Below are 16,264 nucleotides of genomic sequence, written 5' to 3'. Positions count from 1 at the left end.
AAAATATTATTTAAAAAAGTTATAATTAAAAAAATTCTCAATTCGCGCATCTCGACCAGGAGCAGTTCGTGCGTTGTCACGGGGTCAAAACTGGCATCACAGCCTCTCCCGCATCCATCGTCAAAGATGTCGTGCCGTACGGGGTTCGGTTCGGCCAAGCTCACGCCCAATTCGCCAATTCGTGCGCCACCCTCAGGCTTCACACTAGTAGTTCGCACGCATACGTTTTGCATGATCATTTCTTGCACCCACGCTTCTCCGTGTCACTCAGATGCTATAAAACCACACGGGATCACCTCGCAGCCAAGCGGGGAGCAAGAGCAACCGGCGAAGCGCACGCGCCGTTGCTCCCACGCCACGCGACGAGTCCACGGCCACCTCGCCTCACCCTCCCAAAGTGCCCTCCCCTCCCGTGCTGTTTCGCTTTCCCTCCCCTCGCGTGCTTCGCATGTCAACGCGAACAAAAAGAGCCCCCTCCTCCACCACCACCGCTGCCACGCAACGAAGCTTCGCTTTCGCTCCCAACACCACCACCATCGCTCCTCACCGGCCCGGAGCGCTTCAACCCGTATAAAGCCAGCGCCCTCGCACCACTCCCCCACTAGTCGCACTTCGATTCCCTCCGCTTCACCTCTGCGGCGCCTCGCCTCTTCTTGACCTCCTCTCTGCTAAGGCATCCCCTGCGTCGTCGGGCATGGCGGCCGCGGTGGAAACAAGTGGCGGCGGCTGCGGGAGGAAGCGCAAGCGCGCGGCGTCTGGTCTCGCCGACCTCCACGACGACATGCTCGAGCGCGTCCTCGCGCGCCTCCCGCCGGCCAGCTACTTCCGCCTCCGTGGCGTCTCGCGCCGGTGGCGCGCGGCCGCGGAGTCCACCACGTTCCGCGCCGCCTGCGCGCGCGTCCCGCCGCGGGACCCGTGGTTCCTCATGCTCGAGGACTCCGGCCACCAGGGCCAGGAGGAGCACCAGCAGCAGCTGCCGCCGCGCCCCGCCGTCGTGTTCGACTCAGCCGAGCGGGCCTGGGCGCGGTGGCCCGGTGCGCCGGGGCCCGCCGTGCCGGTGGCCGCCGCGGGAGGGCTCGTGCTCTACCGCGACGCGGCCACGGCGGAGCTCACCGTCGTCAACCCGCTCACGGGCGCGTCGCGCGCGCTCCCGCAGCCGCCGCCGGCGGCGAGCGCGGCTGGTGCGTTGCAGGCTGTCGCCATGTACGGATCACCGTACCGCGTGGTCCTCATCCTGGGCGAGCTCCCGGACCTGTCCATGGCGTTGTACGACTCGACCAAGAACGCGTGGGAGGGCGCCGTGGCGCTGACCCGGAAGGCGGAGGGCGACGACGAGGCCTCGTCGCGGGAACGCGTCGCGGAAGAAGGCGAGGGCGGCGGCGACGACACGGTCTACTTCCTGAGCAAGTCCGGTGACGTCGTCGCCACCACCATGCAGCGGAGCGCGTCGCGGCAGTACTCGTCCGCCGTGGCGTGCCGCGGCGGCGGCGGCGGCGGCGGCGAGGACGTCGTGGCCTACTTCCTGAGCCGCTCGGGCTCGGTCGTGGCGTGCGATCTGGCGCGCCGCGCGTTCGCGGAGCTGCCCCGGATCCTCCCCGTGTACCACGAGTACTCCATCGACGTGGTGGCGTGCGGCGGCGCCGCGTACGCGGTCGTCCTCTCGGAGTTCCTCGACACGGCGAGCTTGCGCGTGTGGGAGCACGCGGGCGGCGCGTGGCGGCAGGTGGCCGCGATGCCGCCCGCCATGTCGCACGCCTTCCGCGGCACCAAGGCCGACATCAACTGCGTCGGCCACGGCGACCGCGTCATAGTCTGCGTCAGCTCCGGCGACGCCGGTGCCAGCGGCTGCTTCATGTGCGACGTCAGGTCCAACCGGTGGGAGGAGCTCCCCCCGCGCGCCGGCGGGGGCGAGGAGGCCTCCACGGGCTTCGTGGCCGCGCTCTCGTTCGAGCCAAGAATGGAGGCCGCCGTCTGATTCAATAGGAGCCTCATCGGAGTTTGCTGGTTCCCTCCGTGTTATTATTATTTTTTTGAAACGAATCCTCCGTCTGATTCGTTAGATTTGCTAATCTGGCATCCCTCATGCCGAGTGTACGTAGTGATCCATGATTGCTCATGTGAATCGTGCTCGCGATTTCCTTTCCTTAGTGGTCGCTTCACGGCTTCAGTGTGCGTGTGTGTCTGCCACGCTAGCTTCCGATTCTACTTTTTTTTTTACGGTTACCGGGGGATGCCCACTGAATTTCATTTAAAGCCAAAACAGTACAAGATATTCAGTCAGACACTAAAAAAAGAAATTCAACACGTACACAATTCAGACACAAGTCAGGTTATCATTAAACAACATACTCTCACCATTGAACAACATACCCTCTCCATCCGAGGGAAAGGGGGGGCTAAAGGTGGCTAGAGGTGTGTAAACCAAAAGCCTACCGACACGATGATCTTCTTTAAAGCTAATGGTAACACATGACATCCAAGCTCCACATATCATCATCCAACGCCATTCGAGGGGATGAAGTCTTGAAGGGGAATGGTGGAAGAGGTGGAAACACCACTCGGCATAAAATTTGATGGCACCATCAACAATAAGAGCGCCGACGGAGTAGAGGCGCCAAATGGAGACACTCACCGAACCACGACGATAGCTAACAACCAATATCAACAAGTGCAAGAAGTATACCAACAATGAAGAGATGAAGAAGATAGGAGGTACTGAGCAGCCAAGGATCACAAACTGATTGTGCAAAGGTGAGACACCCTCGCGTTCCGGGCGCGAAGCTTTCGCTGCACAACAGCCTCCGCCACATTTATGAACGGCACCAGCGGTGGAGATGGTATATGAGTCGCAAGACAACACCTCCATGGAGGAGAACGTCGCCCGCAGGGGTCGTTGTTGTCGCAGGTAGGAAACCAGGCTTATGCCGGTGACTCACACCACTAGCGCACATATATAGACGGCAGCCTCATCAGCCGCCGCCACCACGCGCCACCCTAGCCCAGATCCAGGCCCAGGCAATGCACGGTAAAGAGCAGCGGTGGATCCGCCTGGATCGAGCACAACGGAAGCCATAATACGGTGCCGATTGGCGTCAGCCTAGTTCGCAAACTCCAAGAGAGGAACGCCTAGAGAGCCCCAAGCTTCCCACCGGGATTTTCCAGATCAGGGGCGGACTAGTTCTCCAAAGGCCGCGGTCGGCTTACCCCTTGCTGCTCGGGGGTGTTACCCACCTGAGTTGTGCACCAACCTCAGCCTACGGTGCCCGGTCACCGCGTGCCCGCTCTGGACGAGCAAGTGGTGCCCGCGTTGGATCTGCAGGCTATATGAGCAAGCAGTGCCCGCGCTGGATCTGCACATCTAACTTAGCATCGACGGGTTGCAGCTAGATTCAGGTGCTTCAACACTAGATCATGCCTCTAGCAAGCCCCTCCAGAGCGGATGTGGCCTTTGCATGGGGAGGAGCAGCTCTGTCCGGTGGCCGATCCTCTGGTTTGCTCAATCACTGTCCTCAAAGAAGAAACGAGAGGGAGAAACAGGTAGTAGGCTTGGAGCTCTCGTTCGGCCGCCGCCCTCCCAATATCTCATGTTTAGCTTCCGATTCCGTGTGACTAGATCTGTTTGGAAGATAGGACTAAAGTTTTAGATACTATCATATCGAATGTTTAGATACTAATTAGGAGTATTAAATATATGTTAATTGCAAAACCAATTACATAAATGAAGGCTAATTCACGAGACAAATCTATTAAGACTAATTAGTCCATGATTTGACCATGTGATGCAACAGTAAATATGTGCTAATCATGGATTAATTAGGCTGAATAGATTCGTCTCGCGACTTAGCCACGGCTTATGCAATTAGTTTTATAATTATTTAATGTTTAGTCCTTCTAATTGGTATCCACACATCCGATGTGACCCGAACTAAAAATTAGTCCATGGATTCAAACACCCACTGCCACATCGTTTTTTGATTCTCGTGCCAATGGCAGATCTCTCAACAGTCAATTGCAACTACACCCGCTACCACATCTCAACCGAGAGCTCAGTTTTCTTTCCTAAATTAGCAAATGGCAATTAAACAAGATATGCATCCCGGGCTTGATCTTGCCAACCGGAAGCCCGGAACCGACACCGATGTGCGATTAGCAACAAGCAGACTGCAAGAAGGGCAGCAAGAACAGACACAGGTGGCAGCCGAGATTTGAAGAAGCAGAGTCAAATGCACCAAGCCTGCTCTAAAACAACCTTCATCTCATCATCTCGGGGATTCAGAACAGATCATGGTCCTTCGTGAGAAAACCACGAGGAAAAATACAAGAACGGATGAGATGCCGAGCACCACTGAACCGAACGGAAGCAAACCAGCGGCGGTGCCCGTGCCTTTTCCTTTTCCGCGCAAGTGCAAGGCCATGATGCGGTGCTCGCCCATGCAACAGCGAAAGCGGGAGGCGCCTGCCGGCCGGCCGGCCTTTGCTTTGCTTTGTAAGGGTGCTGGTGCCCTTCCACTGACGCCAGCCGTCCGTCCGGCCCCCGTCTCGCCGAGAGACACGGCCGGTAAAGTCAGTCACGGGGCACAATTCTTGTGGGGATATCGTCGTCTCATCTGCCCGTTCGTGCTCGCCACTGCTCGACAGCTCGAGTGCTCGGCTTCCTCCCCTCCTCTCTTTTCGCCGTGCGAATCGCGTCGCCGTTTTGCTTTGGGTCACTGTGGATCTGCCTGTAGCCGTGCAAGTGTGCCTAGTGTGCGTGTGCGTGGTGTCGCTTTATTTTTTGGGGTGTTTTTTTGTTGCTGCTGCTTTGCTTTGAGGTGTGTAGTGTGGGATGAGCTGCTTTGGCAAATGCAAACAAAGCTCGCCCCGGCTCAAAGCGTGCTTACGCCTTTAGTAGTTACTACTGCCTCCCGCAGAGGCTTTTCCTGCCCCGTTTGGCTTCCTTTAGCCTAGCATTAGTTTTTACTGCAGCGATCGGTAATCCCATGCTGGAATGCCTGTCACACTCATGAACCTGGCATCATGTTCATGCTACACCAATTCCAGAATCCAAGGTCTGCAAACGATTCAGAATGACCTCTCAATTGGTGACCATGAATCGTGATCGGTCACCGTTCATCAGTTCACCATGCCCCAAGATTCACTTTATTCTAGATGGAGCATGGCCAAGGCTAGGCCTTTGCTTTGGTGGCGAAACGGCAAGGGGACCGGGAATCATGAGCTGATTGATGCAAGGGTGGAAAATGATGATGGAATGGTTGACAATGTGATAGGGGAATTATTTACTATCATTGCTCTTGCATCTGGCAGCCACCGATCCAGGGACAGCGGGCAACGCAAAAGCCACGATGCTCTCCGCTTTTGGATCTCTATGGAAGCCTAGAGCTGCGCGTGCTTAACTGCAACGGGAATCGAACAAGTTGTCAAGACGAACACAGTGAATTGTGATGACGAATTCAATGTGCTCTACTTCTACCGAAGCTATAATCGTGATGAATTTACAGAAGCTGAATGCTTTACTGGTTGAAGCAGGCAAAACCAGCCCGGCACGCCACCGGACACGCCACCGGCGGCCTCAACGATGGAGCAGATTCGGCTTCCCAGCCCGACCATGAGCTTCGAAACCAGCGGCATCAGCAGCTCGCCGCTTTCAGATCGCAAGGTGCTCTGCACGGGCCGATGCGGGGACGCCTTCATCTTCGACGCGGGCACGCGCCACGTGGTCACCATGCCCACCATCAACAGGCCCAAGTGGAAGCCAATCTCCATCTTCGTCCCCAGCGCCGGCGGCGGCGACGCTGACCCCGACCCCGACGGCAGTCTCTTCGTCATGGAGAGGAGGCCCAAACAGGAAGGAAAAAGCAGCGGGTGGCAAAGCGACCAGTTCGAGGCTTTTGTGTACCGCAGGAGCAGCAAGACCTCCCCCTCCAAATCCTGGCACCACGAACTCCTCCCGCTGCCACCGTTCCTCCGTGACCATGACAGTAAGTACAGGCGCTTCCAGTACGAGATCAGCTCCTACGGCGTGGTTGGCGATGGCTCCCGTATCTTCATATCAGCCGAAGGCCACAAGGCCCACAAGCACTATAACTCTTGCAGCTCCGTGGCCGTCACTTACTGCTTGGACACAGTGAAGCACACATGGAGCGAAGTCGGCGAGTGGAAGCTACCGTTCCGAGGCAAGGTTGAGTATGTACCCGAGCTCAAGCTTTGGTTTGGCATCCCTGACAAGTACAAGGATTTGGGTGCTGCTGACCTCTCCACCATGGACTCCGAGCCGTCGCTAGTGCGCGCTTGGATTTTGGAGCTTGATGACACGCTCAATAAGGATTTGGAGTTTGATGAAACGCCCAATAAGGAATGGCAGGAACTGCAGGAGTAACAGCTCGTCCACCTTGGCTCCGGGAGGTTCTGCATTGCAAGTTCCTTCCACACTATGAGGATCATCAGGACCTGCTTGGGCAATGAACTGACTTTCAAGCGTTTTGCTGTGTTCACCGGCGTGGAGGTAATGCCGCCAGCGCACGGCCTTGGCGAAATTCAAATGGTCGAGCACAAGTCGAAACTCACGCCAGATGTCACTTCAATTGATATTGTGTTCTGATACATTTTAGAGAGGTGGGGTGATATTTGTTTCGTGCAATAAATAGCAAGTCAATTCAAATTTTATATTTGAAACTTGTGTCGATTATTTGAGCACTAAGATGATTTTAAATAAAAAATATATGAACTACAAAGTTGTAGATCTCGTCGAGATTTACAATTTTTATATACAGTTTATCTCTATCCGACTTCATATGAAAAAAGTTATAATTTTTTTAAAGACGCGCTGCTTGAAAATACCGCCGGTTCAACTGGTGGTACCGTTCCGTTTCAATCGGCTGCATGAGTATAGATTTGCAATTTTTTATTAGGATATATATTTTTACAAAATGCTAAAATGAAAAAGAAAAAACTTCGTCATACTTTCAGCTTACATTGCGCGACAACATCGCGAACATAAAGGTATTTGACATCAATGTACTTTGTTCTCTTATGAAACATCTGATCTTTAGTGAGATATATGGTATTTTGACTGTCACAAAATAGATTAATGCAAGAATCATCTCCATAAAGCTTAGCAAACAAACCTGTCAACCAAACTGATTCTTTACATGCTTCAACAATAGCCATATATTCTGCTTCAGTGGTAGACTGGGCCACAACAGGCTGTAATGTTGCCCTCCAACTCACATCACAACCACCAACAGTGAACACATAACCTGTGAGGGATCTCCGCTTATCCAAATCGGCAGTAAAATTTGAATCCACGTAGCCAGTGAGTCCCTCATCAGTCCTGCCAAACTTCAAACAAGCATCTGTTGTGCCACGAAGGTACCTGAAAATCCACCGAACAACCTTCCAATGTTCTTTACCAGGATTAGCCATGTATCTACTAACCAAACTTATAGCATAGGATAAATCAGGACAGGAGCAAACCATGGCATACATCAAAGAACCAACAACACTAGAATATGGAACTCTTGACATGTACTCAAAATCCTCATCCGTACTAGCACATTATAAAGCTGATAATTTAAAATGAGGTGCAATAGGAGTACTAACAGGCTTTGCAACATGCATGTTAAAACGATGAAGAACTTTCTTAATGTAACTTTGCTAACTAAGAAATAACAAACCATAATTTCTGTCTCTCGTAATCTCCATACCTAGAATTTTCTTAGCAGCACCAAGATCCTTCATCTCAAACTCACTACTCAACTGTTTCTTCAACGTAGTGATTTCTTTCTTGCTCTTGGCAGCAATCAGCATATCATCAACATATAACAACAAGTATATAGGTGATCCATCAACAAATTTAATGTACACACAACTATCAAATTCAGACCTCTTAAAGCCATGTGACAACATAAAAGAATCAAACCTTTTATACCATTGACTACCATTGACGAGGAGACTGTTTCAAACCATATAAGGACCGCTTTAATTTGTAAACATGATCCTCCTTACCAGGTACTATGAACGCTTCTAGCTGGTTCATGTATATCTCCTCCTCGAGCTCTCCATGTAGAAACGCAGTATTTACATCTAACTGCTCAAGCTCAAGATCACGTATAGCAACAATACCGAAAAATGTACGAATTGAACTATGCTTTACAACTGAAGAGAACACATCATTATAATCAACACCAGGAATCTGACTGAAGCCTTTTGCTACTAATCTTACCTTAAACCTCGGAGGCTCAATGGGAGATAAACCCTCCTTTCTCTTGAAGATCCATTTGCAACGGACGACCTTCTTTTATTTAGGCAAGCGCACAACATCCCATATGCTATTTTTCTCGAGTGACTGCATCTCTTCTTGCATAGCGGAAATCCACTTCTCGCAGTCACCACAACCAACAGCTTCAGTGTACGTAGACGGCTCATGATTGTTCTCCACCTGTTCAGCACAACTAAAAACATAATGAACCATATCACATTCCTCAATTTCGTGGACGAGGTCCACAATTTCTCTTTGTTCTGCGATCTGCAATAGACTGATTTTGTGGCTGCAAAACAGGAGGTGAGTGCTGAATAGTATCATGAACATCATTATCAACAATTTTAGTTTCTTGATCATCTACGTGCTCCACTTGCATGCTAACATCTTGTTGCTCCTCATCAGAACTAACTGGCGAAACATCTATGGACAAGCTGTCATTGAACATAACAGATTCATTGAAAACAACACTCCTGCTCATGAAAGTCTTTTTAGTTTCAGGATTCCATAACTTATATCCTTTTACTCCAGAACCATAACCAAGAAAGAGGCACTTAATGGCTCTAGGTTCTAGCTTTCCATTATCAACATGAGCATAAGCAGTGCAACCGAAAACTCTCAACTATGAATAATCAGCAGGCGTACCAGATCATACCTTAATGGAAGTTTTCTTATTGAGTGGGATAGAAGGCGACCTGTTGATCAAGTAGCAGGCGGTATTAGCAGCCTCTGCCCAAAAACGTTTGTTCATATGAGCGTTGGACAGAATGCAACGAGCCTTCAAGATGATGGTTCTATTCATGTGCTCAGCCACACCATTCTGTTGAGGAGTGTACGGGATGGTGTGATGCCTGACAATACCTTCCTTCCTGCAGTAATCATTAAAAGTATCCGAACAGAATTCACCACTATTATCAGTACGAAGCAATTTTACCTTCTTTTCAGGTTTGCCTTTCTATCATAACTTTCCTCTCTTTAAAAGTAGCAAAAGTATCATCTTTATTTTTTAGAAAGTAAGGCCACATTTTTCTAGAGTAATCATTAATAATGGTAAGCATGTAACGAGCACCACCATAAGAGGGCTTACAAGACGGCCCCCCTAAATCAGCATGTACATAATCAAGTGTACCTTTGGTGGTATGAATGGAGGCACTGAATTTTACCCTCTTGTGCTTACACAAAACACAGTGCTCACAGAACTTCATTTTACCCAAAGTGCAGCCATCTAGTAGGTCTCTCTTGATCAATTCTGCCATACCAAGTTCACTCATGTGCCCAAGACGCATATGCCACATATTAGTCTTAGTTCATCATTAGAAACAGTAGCAGCGGTAACGAAACCATGTAAAGTACTTCCTCTAAGGACATATAATTTTGTAGAATTCAGATCACCTATCATATGAATAAGAGAACCTTTTGATACCTTACACACTCCACCTGAACCGGAGTATTTGGATCCCTTGTCATCAAGTGTGCTGAGGGAGATGAGATTTCTGGCCATCCCTGATATGTGTCTTACATCTTTCAGTGTGCGTATCATGCCATCATGCATCTTGATCTGAACGGAGCCAATGACCACGATCTCACGTGGGTTTTCATCTCCTATACACACGACATCTCCACTCTGCACAGACTTGTAAGAGCTGAAGCAATCTCTGTTAGGGCAGATATGAAACGAGCATGTAGAATCAAGTATTCATTCATCATGACCAGCAACACAACCAGCAAAAACAACAAGACAGTCTCTTGAATCAGAATTATCAACACCGGAGACAACAGAGGCTTTACTATCACCATTGGATTTATTTCTCGGTTGATACGTACCGTTCCTTTTCTCCTTATTCTGCAGCTTCCAACAATTATCAATGACATGAGTTTTTTTTCTTACAATACCTGCAGAACAACTTACCTCTGGACTTCGAACAGCCTCTACCATTCTGGCTCTTATCTCAATTATTGCTGTTGTTGTAGGTTTTCTGCTCGGACCTGCCTTTGACCTGCAACGCTTCGCCCTTGGAGGATGACACGTCAGACTGAACAATACCTTTCATCTTCTCCCTTGTCTGGAGGGCCTCATATACTTCCACAAGAGTTAGTTCATCACGGCTTAACAGTATGGTGTCTCGGAAATTTGTAAACGAACTAGGCAGTGAACATAACAATAGAAGGTCTAAATCTTCTTCATCATATTTTATCTCCATCGACACTAGGTCGGCAACGATCTCCTTAGAGATTGATATGTGGTTCAACACCAAACCACCCTCTTGCAACTTGTGCGAGAACAACTTCATCTTCATATGCATCTTACTGGTTAGGTCCTTGGACATGCAGATCGATTCCAGCTTGAGCCAAAGTTCTGTGGCAGTTGTCTCCTACAACACTTCTTGCAAAATATCATTAGATAGATGAAGTTGAATCATAGACAGGGCCTTACGATCCTTCCGCTTCTCCTCAGCGGTCCATGACTCTTTCTTTTTCTTTCCAAAACCTTCCAGTGCCTCATTAAGATCCGAAGATTGCGCCAGAACCGCCCGCATCTTGACTTGCCACAGCGAAAATCTCATCTTATAGTCCAGCAGCAGTAGATCAAACTTCATCGATGCCATCGTGGAACCCTAATCTTAAACCAGGCTTTGATACCACTTTTTAAAGATGATAAGCAATATAACCGACGAAGAACAGTAGATCAAACTCAGGGGACATGAGATTTTAATGTGGAAAACCCTTCCAAGGAGGAAGAGGAAAATCACGGGCGCCAGCCAGCAAATATTCACTATATCGGGTGAGGTTACAAATGCCAGAGATTTACAATTTCTATGGTGCATCTTTTCCATGAGAGAGGTGGTCCGTATATATAAGGAGAAAAAATCCCCACACTTTCATCTATTAGCAATACGGAACTAATAAACGATATAGTCCCTCTTAACGTTAATGGGCCGCTTCGCTTCGGCCCAAGTCCTGAATTTGGATCACAACTCAACAAGGCCCAGCTTTACCTTCCGACCCGGAGACTCGGGCGCCAACGACGAGTGGAGGATGCACTACTTCCCGCTCTTGGGCCGCAAGGTGATCTGCACGGACCAGTCGGGCTGCTACTTCTTCGTTGACGCCGACACGTGCGTCACGGGAACCATGCCCCTACCCAAGCGGCCCAAGCGGGTGCCCTTCTCCATCTACATCCCTCGTCCCGATGTCGATGATGACGAGTATGGCAACCCCAGGATTCGCAGCAGCCTCTTCGTCATGGAGAGGTTTCCCGAGCACGGCGACAAGTTCGAGGACTTCGTCAGCCGCCTTCTCGACCTTGTCAGTGACGACAAGGTTTTGCACCGCAACCTCCTCCCACCGCCGCCATTCGTCCGCAAGACACGCAGTCGAAACAGCAGCAATGACGACAACAACCGCATGCACCGAGATCACAGCTTACGCGGTGGTCGGCGACGGCTCCCACAACTGCATAATCGCGGAGGGCGCCGGCACCTACCGGATGGACACGGTGAGCTACGAGTAGACCCAAGTCGGCAAGTGCATCACTACTAGGGAATGGGAATGGACATCTAGTACCGGTCCAAAACCCCGTCTAGTGCCGGTTGTGCAACCGGCACTGGCAATTCGGTACCAGAGGGGTAGTACCGGTTGAAATAACATGTACTAAAGAGTATTAAAAAATTAAAAAAATCATATCCCAGCCCCTCACCCCTCGGCCCCGCACTCCCTGTCACCGGACCCCGCCGCCCCCACCACCCGCCACTCCGTCCCCGCCTAAGCTCGTCGGACCCCGCTTCCACCCGCCGTCCCGCCACCCCCCGCATCCGCCTCCGCCTGCCACCCCCGCCGCCCCTGCCCCCGCCCCTGCCTTCGTCCGCCGCCACCGCCTCCGCTTGACCCCACCCCGCATCCGCCTCCCGCATCCGCCTCCGCCCACCGCCTCGCCGCTCCGCCTCCACCCCGCCTCCGCCTCCGCCCCGCCACTGCTCCGTCCCGTCACGCCCTGCTTCCACCTCGCCTCCGCCCCGCCACGCCTCGCTTCCACCTCACCTCACCCCACCGCCGTTCCTCACCGCCGGTGAGGAGCGAGCGGAGGGGGGAGGGGTGGGGAGGCAGATCGAGGAGAGGAAGTGTGAGGGAGGAGAGGGGAGGCAGAGAGGAGAAGTGTCTGAGGGAGAAGTGTCTGAGGCAAAGAGGAGCTAGTGGTAGCGAATAAGGCACGGGCAGCGCACGCAGGGAGTGGGGGGGACGGGAGATTAGTACCGGTTGGGACCCACCCGGTACTTAAACGCGCCTTTAATACCGGGTGGGAGTTCCAATAAAGTGCCTTCGGGAGATCCCAAATTTGAACCCGGTACTAATGCTAATATTAGTATCGTGTCCAAAATACTAAGTGAGTGGATGAAAGGTCCATTCCTAGTATTCACTACCGAAAATAGGAACGTTGCCGAGTGTAAAATCTTTGCCGAGTGCTTTCTGTTATTCACACACCGTTTGCCGAGTGTATACTGGTAGACACTCGGCATAAATAATACACTCGGCAAACAACAGCTTTGCCGAGTGTCGCAAATAAGATACTCGGCAAACATCCACACGACACTCGGCAACGATTTGACACTCGGTAAATCTCCAGCACGTGGCTCGCTCATTCGCCGTCCGTTAGGGGAGTGTGCCGGCCGTTAGTACTTTGCCGAGTGTCCGACGTGGACACTCGGCAAAGAAGTAGGTTGCCGAGTGCTCCGTCCAGACACTCGGCAAACTAAGACGTTCACCGAGTGTTTTTCCACAGACACTCGGCAAACTAACTTCTTAGTTTGCCGAGTGTTTGTGTAGGCACTCGGCAAAGGTAAAACTTTTTTTCCACCTCTAGCCTCCACACTTTTTTTACTCCCCACATACGACATTTGGTAATCCATCTTAAAAGTTGGTCTATTTTTTGGTTTGTTTGCTATTTTTAATGAATTGATAGCATTAATAGGAATTTGATTATTTAAGTCAAATTTTAACAGCAAGTGATTGAAATAATGGATTAAAATCAGTGAAAAAATCATATTCATATTATTGAATCTGAATTGAGGTCTCAACCAGGAAATGAAAAGAAATTTTGAACATTTTTTTTAGAAAACACGACCAACGTGTGGTTGAATGGTTGTCAAATTCTAAAAAAAGCAAACGAAGTATGAAAATCACAAGATTTATCAAGATGTCATGATATTATATATGGAGGCTGTGGTAAAAAATTGAGAAGGTTTCGCCCAATTTCTGACATATGATGCTTACAAACTGACTCATCTCCCGAAAGGATTCATAGATGTTAGAAAGGATCCGATAAGATTTGGAGTCCAAGTGACACTTGAATTGGGGTTTGACTTCAAAGCTTTTTGTATAGGCAACATACAACATAGATTGGTTCATGTCAAAATTTGAAAAGTTTTCGGATCCGTTTGATATTTTTTATTGATTAAATGCAATTATAGATTTTTAATAGATATAAATTCAATTTGAGCTATAACTACATGAAATAATGGAATAATGTCAGTAGAAAAATCATATAACCATTGTTGAGTGAATTTGACACGGTTTTTCCCAAGTATATTGGAAAAAGGTTAGTAAAACACGTTATTGAAGAAGTGTACATGAAATATAAGTGTACTTTGCCGAGTGTCAAGTGAAAACACTCGGTAAAGGTAATATTTTGCCGAGTGTTTTTGCTACACACTCGACAAAGTATGTACACGGGCCCGTTGGCAGGCGCGTGTTCCGATTGAAATTTTTTAAAAAAAATTGAACTTCACTTTGCCGAGTGCCCGTGATCCGGCACTCGGCAAACCTTCTGACTTTGCCGAGTGCCAGATCGCGGGCACTCGGCAAACCACCTGACTTAAGTCCCGCGGCATTCTAACTCGAACACTCAGGCGCCAAAACGAATCTCGCTGCACGTATCACTTCCGCTGCCACCGACGCCCTCCACCGCCGCCGGCGGCCGCCCCCGCCTGCCCGACGCTCCGCCTGCCGGCCCCCGCGTCCGCCTCCCTCTTCCTCCGGCGGCCCGTCGCGCCCGCCGCCCCCGCCCCGCGCCCGCCCCGACGGCCCCACCCCCGGCCCACCCGTCATCCCCGGCCCGGCGCCCCCGCCACCCCTGCCCCCGGCGCGCCCGCCGCTACCGGACGTCCCCTCGCCTCTCTAGGACGGCGTCCCTCACCCCTCCCGGTAATCATTCTTTGTTCTTCAAGTTACAAAATTGGAATTAGAAATTAGAAAAGGGTAGAGAGGTGGTAGGATGAAATAGAAATTAGAAATTATTAAAGTAATTAGTAATTAGGGAAGGATAAGATAGAGAGGTGGTAGGGCTTTTGTTTTAGAAATTAGAAAATGATGTTTGACTTGGCAATCTAAGGTATAAGAACTGTATGTGGAGGTCGGCCATCGTGCCGTTCTGTTGCTGTAGATGTGGTTGTCGGCCATCGTGCTGTTTTATTTGATGCAGGTTATGGAAACCTCCACGTGCAGGGGAGGTGCTGGCGAAAATTTAACTTGACAGTTGTATGTTCTTTTTTTGCAGGAGAGGCTACGTTACTGTCCTCGAGTTGTCACTTTGTAGGATAGCAAGGTGAGGCATCCTACACCTCTCTTTCCGTATGATGTTCGTATATCACATAACCTAGTTAGGCGTCTCCCGTTCGAAAGAGATACGGTTGGAAATATGCAGATGTTTGCATATTTATAACCGTATCTGTTTCAAATTGTCCACGTTTTTTGGACAGCCCGAGGATGTGTAGGTGGGTTTAGTTTCCATGGTCTACTCCGACCCGAGATAGAGTTTCGGCAGCACCTCCCTATTGTTCTCCGGATACACAATCTCCATTCCAGGACGTGTATTTGGAGGTGCTGCCGAAATTCTTTCGTTGATTTTTACGTACCTTTTGCTTTGCAATAAGACATTGGGATGAAATATTTTAGGTCCAGGTGGAAGTAGAACGGAAGCGAGGGAGGACCTAGAGGCGAGGATCGAGGCGGATCGGTAGATAGAAAGCAGAGGACGGAGTCGATGTTGCATTACATGCAGAGTGTTTTTCATAGTTTAGGTTAAACTCCACCACATATGCCATCGAACCTATTCCCGCCACCTCCACCTCCTGCAGCTACTCCTGTGAGTCACTCTCAACCTTACAATCAATCTAGAATTAAACTAGAAATTACAGGCACTAGAAACTGACACTAGAAAAGTGACTAATGCAATCTCTTTAACTTTGTGCAGAATCAATCAGCGGCATCCAATGCAGAATCATCTTGGGGGCAGTGGCCACCTACACATCCTCCTCAGTGACTTGTTTGAACGGCTATTGTGTTAAGCAAACTTGTGAATTACTTGTTTAGACTAGAACCTATATGTACTTCTGAATGTTATTTGTGTGCTTGTGATGCTTGTGATGCAATCTATATGCTTGTGATGCAATTTATATGCTTGTGATGCTTCTGTGGTTGTTTTTTGAGAGGGGTCCTTTATATGTAACGAATCTGTTTTGCAGGAGGCGGGAGGACACTTTGCCGAGTGTTAACACTCGGTAAAGAGGCCAGTTTCTGTTAATCTGTGACTACTTTGCCGAGTGTATCGACACAACACTCGGCAAAGGCGCCATAAAAAGTTAGCGGAAGTGTCTTCTTTGCCGAGTGCAACGAAGTCGACACTCGGTAAACACTAAAAGTTCGCCGAGTGTCGTGGGCACGACACTCGGCAACATTTTGAATTTTCGTCGAGTGTTTGTGAAACGGCACTCGGCAACATTTAGACTCTTCATCGAGTGTCGGGACGGAGGCACTCGGCAAAACGTCAACGTTTGCCGAGTGTTCTTCCGTCTGGCACTCGGCAAAGCGCTGTTACCGTGACAGTCCGTCAACGCCTTTTTGCCGAGTGTTTTGTTTTGCCGAGTGTTTTTTGACACTCGGTAAAGCGTTTGCCTAGTGCCCGACGTTTGACGCTCAGCAAATCCACTATTTGCCGAGGAAAAGTTCATCGAG

At 49.9% G+C, this 16,264-nt stretch overlaps 2 protein-coding genes across 2 annotated transcripts; both read left to right on the top strand.

Annotated features, from left to right (window-relative positions):
• The first annotated feature begins 286 nt into the window (after nucleotides 1–286).
• Nucleotides 287–2,147, top strand: LOC117842688 (F-box only protein 13). The gene has a single exon (XM_034723187.2). The coding sequence runs from the start codon at nucleotides 695–697 to the stop codon at nucleotides 1,973–1,975; it is 1,281 nt and encodes a 426-aa protein (XP_034579078.1). The 5' UTR covers nucleotides 287–694; the 3' UTR covers nucleotides 1,976–2,147.
• A 3,302-nt stretch (nucleotides 2,148–5,449) lies between these two features.
• On the top strand, nucleotides 5,450–6,629 carry LOC140221738 (uncharacterized). The gene has a single exon (XM_072291634.1). It carries the CDS (start codon nucleotides 5,576–5,578, stop codon nucleotides 6,374–6,376), a length of 801 nt encoding a protein of 266 aa, XP_072147735.1. The 5' UTR covers nucleotides 5,450–5,575; the 3' UTR covers nucleotides 6,377–6,629.
• The last annotated feature ends 9,635 nt before the right edge of the window (nucleotides 6,630–16,264 follow it).

The sequence above is a fragment of the Setaria viridis genome, chromosome 2 (genome assembly GCF_005286985.2).
Source record: "Setaria viridis chromosome 2, Setaria_viridis_v4.0, whole genome shotgun sequence".
Taxonomy (NCBI): domain Eukaryota; kingdom Viridiplantae; phylum Streptophyta; class Magnoliopsida; order Poales; family Poaceae; genus Setaria; species Setaria viridis.
Note: the sequence above shows the minus strand (reverse complement) of the source record. Positions and strands in the feature narration are given on the sequence as shown.

Coding starts and splice junctions, on each gene's coding strand:
- LOC140221738 (XM_072291634.1), top strand. CDS start 5,576: ATGGAGCAGATTCGGCTTCCCAGCCCGACCATGAGCTTCGAAACCAGC.
- LOC117842688 (XM_034723187.2), top strand. CDS start 695: ATGGCGGCCGCGGTGGAAACAAGTGGCGGCGGCTGCGGGAGGAAGCGC.